The sequence below is a fragment of the Musa acuminata genome, chromosome BXJ1-6 (genome assembly GCF_036884655.1).
Source record: "Musa acuminata AAA Group cultivar baxijiao chromosome BXJ1-6, Cavendish_Baxijiao_AAA, whole genome shotgun sequence".
Lineage (NCBI taxonomy): Eukaryota > Viridiplantae > Streptophyta > Magnoliopsida > Zingiberales > Musaceae > Musa > Musa acuminata.
Window position 1 is genome coordinate 2,362,354 of NC_088332.1, and position 9,998 is coordinate 2,372,351.

At 44.1% G+C, this 9,998-nt stretch overlaps 2 protein-coding genes across 2 annotated transcripts; both read right to left on the bottom strand.

Annotated features, from left to right (window-relative positions):
* Window positions 1-1,785: 1,785 nt before the first annotated feature.
* On the bottom strand, window positions 1,786-5,270 carry LOC103986560 (protein DETOXIFICATION 40). Its single transcript, XM_009404576.3, has 7 exons — window positions 4,837-5,270; window positions 4,054-4,685; window positions 3,157-3,213; window positions 2,637-2,875; window positions 2,397-2,515; window positions 2,240-2,326; window positions 1,786-2,136 (listed from the first exon to the last, which is right to left on the bottom strand). Exons 1-7 carry the CDS (start codon window positions 5,098-5,100, stop codon window positions 2,074-2,076), a joined length of 1,461 nt encoding a protein of 486 aa, XP_009402851.2. The 5' UTR covers window positions 5,101-5,270; the 3' UTR covers window positions 1,786-2,073.
* A 4,358-nt stretch (window positions 5,271-9,628) lies between these two features.
* LOC103986561 (uncharacterized) lies at window positions 9,629-9,988 on the bottom strand. Its single transcript, XM_009404578.3, has one exon. It carries the CDS (start codon window positions 9,986-9,988, stop codon window positions 9,629-9,631), a length of 360 nt encoding a protein of 119 aa, XP_009402853.1.
* Window positions 9,989-9,998: the final 10 nt, after the last annotated feature.

Consider the following 9,998-nt stretch of genomic DNA (forward strand, 5'->3'; position numbering starts at 1 on the left):
GCCGGAGTGGGAGGTCTCCGGGACAAAGCCCTTGCTCATGAACGTCTCGCCAGTCGTGTACTCCTTTCTGGGCCGACAACACACGTCAAAAAATCGTAGCGGAGAATCACACGGTGGCAGGAGAAGGTGCTCCGCTATTTGTAGGCCAACCCTTTCGCCTCATTCGGGGCGGGATTCACTGTGAACGAGCTCGAGGGCCCCGCCCCATTCATCTCCCCAAAGCGGGCCCTCCCACTGAAGTCTCCCGTCGCGTTCATCCCCCAAAGTGGTGGCCCACGCCTGCGTTTGCCCGTGCCGGATCCGTTTCATCATCCGCCTGCATGCTATTGAGGTTTCACGACGTCCACCACCACGTCACCGGCGAAGCCGTAAACCGAATCACCATATGTTATGACCAATTTTTGGAGGGCACGTCGATTCCGTACGACAACAGAGGGAAGAATCGGAGTCGTAGATATGCGGTCACCATTATGAAGTGTGACGCATGCCGTGTCGTTTGGTTTGCTCATTTGTGATGTAGCTATATTCACTCTCTAGTTTGATATGCATATCGCCGTCACATTCCCCTTTGTCGATAAGTTATGTTCGGTCACTCTTTTAAGTTCAGATAGCAGATTCCTTTTCGAGCTATGCTGACTAAATTTTTAGAGATACAATTTAGATATGACGCTATCTATATGTGTAATCAAAGCTAACTTTGGAAACGAATGAATTTATGAGAAATTGCTCTAATCTGAACTCATTTATGATCAGTATTTCTAAGTGGTGGTTAAGAAAATTATACCTAAAAAAGCAGATATCCAATGGCGCACCGGTTTTTACGTAGGGTGTAGTTTGACGAAAATATCCTCCGTCAGCCACCCATCGCGAGTGGTGGTGACACCCCGTCACCACGAGCGGCGTTGCTCCATCCGCCTTCACCACGGCTTCCGCCCCGCCCCTCCTCGTCACCGTCGCTGCCTCCTCCGCGACCTCCGGCCCCACCCTTTGCCTTCCGGTGTCACCGCCGCCCCGCCCCTTCTCGCTGGCGGCGGAGATTACGCCACCAGCTCTCTGGCCTCGGTATCGCCCTCTCCACATCCCCCGCTCGCCACCGCTCGCGATGGGCGATCTCGCCGAAGGTCGACGGTTGGAGAGCTCGGAGAGGCCAACGGTGATTGGTGGACGGAGGGGGGAGCAGAACGAAGGGAACGTGATCGATGATGATGACTCGAAGATGGCAGGCCTCCGCCAGCGAACTCTTAGTTAGTAGCAGCTGGTCCCCTAGAGTGCGTCTTGTTGACATAAATTGAGGCTAACTTATATGGGTCACGTTGTCTACGGTACCACCGGAAGCCCCACCGAGGCACATCATGGTGGGGAGCAGCATGAAGCTGCAGGGGGAAGAAGAGAGGTGTCTGCCTTTTTTGCGCTCATGCAAAGTCCTACTTTTGGCTATTCTAGAATAAATTTATAGCTGCTCAAAACTCAACTCCTCGGAAGATCACTCGGACTGAGGCCTTTTAATCGTATTTTGGGATCTCTCATCGGGTTCTTTTTCATTTTTGTTTGTATTCTTTTGCCATGAATGGGGAGGAGGAGGTACAAGTTTGAGGTGGGATTGAAGTATTGCAGGGATCACATATGAGTTGGTGCAACGAGCAATTAATCAAAAGGAAAATAAAAGGTAAGCTTGGAAACAGAATAATGCAGCATTAGAAGAAAAGATAGGAGTACTGTTACGTCCATCCATAAAGGGTTTCGGGTTTAGGAGGGGACGATATACTATTTCCACACTCAGAAAGATGAATACGTTAAACACCTCAATTTTATAGAAAGAACAAATGACAGGCCATGATAGCCGGATATCCTTGCTTGCAATAAGACTTGAGAGACAAAAAATATATAATAATGACTACAAATTAATCTTGCATCTCTCTCTCTCTCTCTCTCTCTCTCTCTCTCTCTCCCTCTTTATGGGTAGATTTCAAGGACCTTTTCATCTCTTATGCAAACCTCTTCCATTTCTATCCAATGCAAGACTGCGAACCGAATCAGCAGAGATCAGCAGGTGTCCAAGCATTGCTTTCACCTTTAGGAGAGAAGGGGTTCCTTCTTGTCCTCCCACTTGTTCAATCTCTTCTTGGCCTCTTCCACCTGCATGCAACACAAAACTGCCTCTCAATTCCAGCGTAAATAACATGCATGAATTCGAGGTTATCTCGATTCTTGATTTGGTTGCAGTGACCTTTGAGATTACCTCTTTGTTCCAATCAGTTCGGAAAGTGACCCACAGAAGAATGAGAGTCTGCATGAAGGTCCCTCCAATCATTCCTCCCCAAATTCCCTGCATCGGAGCCATTATCCATGATATTTTACTTGAAGGAGCTGTATCTTTAATCTACGCAAGCTTTTACCTTCGCCCCCAACCCAAACTTGAAGCCGAGAAGAGACCCAAACGGCACGCCAATTATATAATAGCAGCCGACGTTGACGTATGCCACAAAAGCTTGCCATCCGCAGCCGACAGCCACACCTTCAATTATGCGCAGATGATCACACCGATTAGACTTTCTCTAGCAGCAGAAATAAGTGGAAGCTTCCATGTCTCTGTATTTGATACGTCGAGACTCTTGTTGCAGGAGCAAGTTCTTTACCGGATAGAACAGGTTGGATGCCATTGAGAATGAGGGTGGTGGCGAGCAAGGGACAGAGATCGGAGACGGCGCGGGCGACGACCTCGCCCTCGGTGAAGGCATAGCTGATGTAGTCTCGAAGGCAAAGGATGATGATGGCGGCGATAACAGATACTATGAAGGACATCACCGTCACAACGACCACCGAGAATGCCGCCGACTTCGGATTACCAGCACCGAGCTCATTGCTTACACGCACACTGTATGGATTAGAAATAAGTAAATCATTCGAGGAAGTGAAATCTGCTTCTTTCCCACCACCTGCATATTTATTCCTAACCCTAAAGCAAAAGCCGGTTTACGTGCTAAACTAATGTCTAATTACAAGAAATAAACATATTGGAACCTAACCATTCATCATTTTGAACACATTATTGATTTCAAGAATCAACAGAACTGTTGTATCTGAGCTACGAATCCAATGGAGACAAAGAGATTGTAAGTTTTGGTGCAGAGGGAAAGAGAGAAAGCGACGACTGACCTCGCGGCGGCATTGAATCCAACAGATATCATAAAAATCCAACCAGAAAGCGTCATACTGCACCAACAACGAGATAACAAGTAAGACAATCTTTACGACAAGATCGTAAAACGAAATCTTAAAGTATGCTAGCACGAGGCATCTACTCTGCAAATCTTGGTTACAGATTACACTGCTCAACAGCGCGCATGATTGGCTTCAGGCGTAAATTTCTCATGGAACCGACACAGACTGTGGGACCAAAAACTATAGAAGTGTGCTTCCGAGATAGCTTTATTCTGGTCATCATAATCCGACATTGACGACCCCATATATTGCCATCCGGTCGCCAATATAATCTAGCGCTCATTCATTATATGATGCCTTGTCCGAAGAATAGTGTCATCCTTCATATCACTGGACGGTGAAGACTCGCAAGGTACTGACCTTGACAAGTCGTTCCACTATGAGGTACTGTATGAACGAGTGATGGACTAGAGAAGGTTTGGCTATGGTGAGGTTGTTCTATGCGCAGAGCAACTTCCATGTCCTTGGACCTCTGGCAGTCCACTGCAAGTTTCAAGTTTGACTGGATCTAATCTTGAAATATTTTTTGAAAGCATGAGGAGCTGATCCAAGTTGATTGGACTATTTTAATTTAAGCTGGTGAAAAATATGAAAGCAGCACTTCACTCGTGTCATTTAAACTAAAGATGATCTCGTGTTGGGTTCAGAAACATATTTCATAAGACAGTAGTTTATATATACATTAAAGGAACCAACCTTTGGGAATAGTTCCTATATATATATATATATATATAGGTTATATGCATGTAAATTAATTAATATATCAGGGATTAATTAAGCAGATGGTATATTGCATCAGTGAAAGGGAAAGAAGAAGGGTCAAGTGCTTACCACACGGATAGGGAATCAAGGGCGAGTTCAGGGTTATCCAAAAGTCCAGCGATGAGAACCAGGATCTGGAAGTACCAGGCCTCCAAACACAGCATCACCGCGGAGGCTATGGACAGCCGGAAGAACTCCGGAAGGCCGGAGAAGGCTTGCCAGGTGAACCCGGTCCACGTAAAGTGGCATCGGCTGCTGGAGGAGATGTACACGAACTGAGCACCCACGATGATCCACCACGACAGGCTTAGGGCCAGCGAGGCCCCCAACAGTCCTAGGCCGATCTTGTACACCACCACCCAGCTGAGGAGCAGGTGCACCACCAGCGTCGCCGCCGAGATGTAGGCGCTCGGCGCCACGATGCTCTGCGCCTGCAGGAACTTCTGGATGGGGAAGTTGGCGGCGTACGCGAAGATCTGCGGGATCAGCCCGTAGACGAAGATGGACGCCGCCTTGGCGATCTCTGGCGACTCACCCAGCAGCACCAGGATCGGCCTCGATAGGGCGTAGATCGCGGCCAGCGGCACGCCGGTGGCCATGAGGAGCACCGTCGACCGCTGCAGGTATACCCCGAGCATCTCGTACTTGTGGGCGCCGTACGCCTGTCCGCATAGTGTCTCCACAGCACTCCCCATCCCTAGCTGCACCCCAGTCCAAGCAAGTCGCACATGTTCCAGTCAGTCCACGACGATGATCATAAATATCACGGCAAATACTTGCAGAAGAGACAGAAGAAATAGTAGGAGGATGGTCGAACTATTTAGATCAAGGAGGGAGAGGTCAATGAATTACCATCAGGCCATAGGCGAAGATTTGGATGCCGGTGTTGCCGAGGGAGGCGGCGGCGAGCTCGAGGTTGCCGAGATGGCCGGAGAAGATCTGGGTGGACATGGACATGACGTAGTTGAGCATGTAAACCATCACGGCGGGGGCGGCAAGGTAGACGAGCAGCTTCATCTCGACCAGGGAGGCCATCCATATGCGGCGAGCCCAGGGGATGGAGTTATCGCTCAGGATGCTCTCCAACTTCTGGCTGGCCCCGCTTTCGGCAGCCATGGAAGTCCGTAGAGAATGGAGGAGAGCTTTTCCAGGGAAGCAGCAGAGCCGCCCAAGCTACATATTCATCATCCGATGAGGATGTGGTCTTCCTCTGCCTGTCCACCAAGATTAATGGTGGAATCCTCGAATAAGACCAGGCCTTCTTTATTGTTTCTCTTTCACTGTCAGCGGCGTTCCATGTTTTGTTGTGATTGAAGTCACTGCCTACGTTTGCAGGGCTACAGAAAAATAGTTGAGAGGTGTCCTTTGGCCAAGTTTGTGGCCAATAACACTTGCACGTTTCTACATATACCATTCGAAATTTCAGGTTATATATATATATATATATATATATATATATATATAATTTATGGCTGTGTTTGAGACATTGAATATTCAGATTAAGGGTTGCTCGAGTTCGATTTTGCAGTACAAGATTTGACTGCCATCGGTGAAACCCTCGAGCTCGTAGTGACTTAAACCACAGGTGGATTACTTCTTCTGCCCTCTTGGTAATGTCTTAAATGACTACACGTCAAGATCAATGAGAAAGAGCTAAATCAAACCCCTACCTTGCATGGCCATGTGTTAACGAAGCTAACACAGTGAGATGGAGGTTGATTTAAGTGCGGATAAACCTCATCCTCTCTCAACAGGACAAGGATAATGCATTCAGGATTGATCGGATCCATTATCCCATCCTCGACCTCGAAACAATTCATGATCATCTACGATCGGACAGGAGCCTGCCATCTGCCATCTTTCCGTCACAAGAAAACGTGATCAATCATGGAGGTCATTGGATGCATACGTGAAGGAAAGTGATCAATCATGGAGGTCATTCAATGCATACGTGAAGGAAAGTGATCAATCATGGAGTGATCGAAGGTCTGAGTAGTACATCAAGAAGGGCTCGGGGCATCTGCTATTTTCCTTTCGTCTGGCGCAAGATGGTGACATCCATTACTGTGGGTTGGCCTACACTGTTCGATGGAATGAGACAATTTACGAGGTCGAATTTCTCAATGGGCATACAAAAACTTCGAGAACGGATCTAACATGTGGATGATCAGATATCACATCATTGTCAGTATCACTTTGAGTCGACTAAAACTATTCACTAAGTTGATACGATGTATGACTGTGCCAATTATAACATTTTGATTGCTTTTCATTATTCAAATGACATCTCCTGTATCACTGTCGTACAAATTAAACGTGAATTCACTTTCTCCTCACCATGCTGAGAAACTAATTAAGATGCCTCTTTAGCTAATATTCTGTTCGATCTTTCGAACCCTTCAAAGCCGCTTACTCGTTTAGAGCATTACATGTCTCTAATGTTGGTTCTAAACTGACTTCGAATCTCTAACATATCATACGATCAGAATCTATCTTAGCAGAATGAATCTCAAGTTCTCCTTACCTTAGACATATAGATGTGAGAAACCCTAGGATATTGACACTAATTACTGTATACACGACTCTAAAGATAAGAATAGTGAATAAGGAATTATTATATTTATGATCAAATCTCAGTCATAAGTCTTAGGAGATGGATGATTTAGATTAGGAAGGCGCAAAAGCTTATGTTTCCTTGATGTTTTTACTTCTCAATCAACAAGTCAAATTAGAGTTCAATTTTTCTCGAGCTCTATATATATGTGGGTTGAGTCGAGTTCAAACAAGCCTCACTGTCTGAGTAGATTGTCTCGGTTCGAGCCCGTCTTGTATGCCCAATTTTAGATGAATCTTTCATCCTTTCTTCCTCAACAGTGATGTATTTTTTATGGGCCTTCTTGTCTTCTGCCGACATGACATGAGCTCATTGTCTTGTTGGATCATATAATGTGAATTGTCAAAGATTCAGAAATCATAACCTCAAAGTTAGACGCCTTCATTGATCTTCTAAATGAACTGTCAGAGCTGAAGGCAAGTCATCTCCGGGGAAGGTGTTGAGTGGGGCTATTACAATCACATATGATTTGCAGATCATGCAGCGATGTACTCTTGCTGACCGTGCTACACATATGTTTGTCTGGGAGCACAGAACTTTTCTGAATGGTATGCATAGTAGCATCTTTTGCATTCTTCCGTAGGTACATAGAACAACAACAAGACAATGATTTGTTTGTGGATCCTCGCTCTCTTGCAGCAAAAGGAATTTTTAGAGTGCTGGACTTGAAAGGTTTTCTTCTCCTTGGATGCCGTGGCAACAACTCATGAAGCCCAACCATGAATCATGCAAGTTTTTTCCTTCCCTGGTCACCTCAGTGGATACAGATGCTAGTAGATCCTATTAAGCACACATCATGAACTTTATACTTGAACTTTGAGGAAAGCAACATGCAAAGAACCTGTCAATAAATGACCTAAAAAGAGTTTATGCATGTGTATACATAAATTTCCAGGTTTTAGACATATCTTGTGCTAATCACCAAGCTCAGCTTACCCGTTCATGTAAGTGGTCTCTCAATAGCAATCAGCTTCTGTTCTTGTTGTTGAGTCATTTGCATATGTTAATTAAAGACTTGCGTAGCAAACAAAATTAATCGGTCTCCTATTTATTGCAGTGGTGCCAAATTTATATCATATCATTTTACAGGCTTTAGTTATGTGTCCTTCCATGTTGGTGTGCTAGTTTTGGCCCCATCTGAACACCAAAAGTCGTGTATGTCAGCTTCGTTGTTGTTGTTCCATCATCATCATCCTCATTGGCGGCGTCTATTGGAGCCTTTCTCCAATCCCAACTGTTCTTTCTATATAATATTTTATGTCTAATAGAAAATAAGTGACATTTCATCTACATTGCCTCTCTTTACTTAAGTACGTGATGGGTGGAAAGCTTGTAAACCTTTATACATTGTTGGTGTACTAAATCATGACAGAAAGAGAAAAAGAAAGGGTGCCAAGTTAGAGCAACTTGTTTATGTTTTTTGCTGCTCTCAAGGGTGGTTGACATGAAGAGGAGAGAGTGCCTTATCACACTAAACCTGATGACCTTTCGATCTTACAACATAAAACATTTCCTGAGATGTGAAATTTTGATTTTGGGCAAATTTTATTTTCTTCCCCTTCTATCTTCATGGCATATAAATACTCAACACCACACCAGAAATATACTTAATTATGATCTCCCATGTTTGCGGCTGTTACATAAATGAATTATAACCTACTTTCACCTCTCTTCTAGTCTCCTCATTCCCTTGTGTTCTTGGATGTCATTGCTGATGAAACGAAAGGGAGACTACCTCATCCAATAAGAAATATAGATTAGGAAACTTCTTGCCGATTTCCAACCAACAACAAATCGAGGTGTCATGTGCCCTTTATAGGATAAATTATGTAGGCTTCCCTTGAAGAACAAGGATATTGTATTGCATGGAGATTTAAGTAGAAAACTTTAGAAATATGACCATCAAAGGCACTAAGATGATCAACTCATCACCTGGGGAGCAGCCAAATGGTCAAACACGTTACTTGAGATTAATGAAATTGTAGATCTCCATGAAAGCTTTTACTCTCCAGCAATTCATTGATTTCAAATTCACTAGAAAATTATTTCATCTAATATATCTGAAATAATTTAAAATTTTGATTTTATTATTACTGTTATTTGTATTATTTCCTATGAGGTGAGCTTATCAATCATTCTATTATTATTATTATTATTAGAAAAAATTATTGTAGATGGATCCATTATTATCTTTTAAGGAAGATGGGTCAACCACTGCATCCTGTTCCATGTCAAAATCAAACAGCATCAACATCATGCAACTGTGCAAAAGTCACAGATATACAAATGGTCAAATCTGATAGAATTATTTTCCTTTTTTGTTTGTACTACTCAGTGACACAAATCTAAACTAAGACGGGCACCAAACAGATCCAACGGCTGGAAGCAAATTTGTCGTTTGGTTCTCACCAGCAGCCAAAGATTTATCATCTAATCTTCAGAAAGAAAATATAATTTCTCTCTTCCAACAGTCTGGTGGTTGTCATCCACTCTATCTTGTTGGCAGATGTGATCAGTGATTCTGAACCTTGTTGTCTGAGCTACTGCCCACCCTTATCGATGCTCATGGCTGTCTGAATCTAGTTTCTTTTCTCCTTCATTGCATACTTACGGCACAGCCATCTCTTCTTCCACCTCATACTGCTTCTCTTGGGCAGATCAGAGATAGAACACACATCACAGCTCATCTATATACATACATATATATATATATATACACATATATATATATACATACATATATATATATATACATACATATATATATATACATATATATACATATACATGTATACATATGTATACATAAAAAAGGAATAATCAAGTATATGGGGAAAAAAGAATTAAAAGCGGAAAAAAATCCTTGTAGGCCCATTTCTCCTGGCTTGCCATCAACTTCTCTACAGTATAAGGTCTTTGAGGGAGGAATGGGAATAAAAGGATTACATCTACATGTAAGAGTAACACATGCAAACAAAGTCTTCACCATCATCATCATCATTGTTGTTGTGCCTGGCGCTAAGGTTGTGGTTATTCCGACACCTCGGGTATGCTTTGCAGGTTGGGTCTCCAATGGCCATCCCTGCTCTCAAGACAAACCTCACCTATCACCACGAGGTCCGCAAGAACCTTCTCGATCGACAATCCTTTCTCGTCCACTTGACGTAGCAGCTCTTCCATCTGCTTCTTGCTGATCTTGATCTTGATCTCGGACGACCCCACCACCGCTTGTTTCTCCTTCGCCGGTGGTGGTTCTGCGGATCGGCCGGTAGCTGCTCTCTCAGCCTTCTCCTGTTCTCGACAATGTACAGGACTCTCCGGCTCCGGCGTCTCCCAGTCGTCGTCGTCCACCCACAAGATCGGCTTCTGTACATCGATGCAATTTCCCATCTCGATCTCT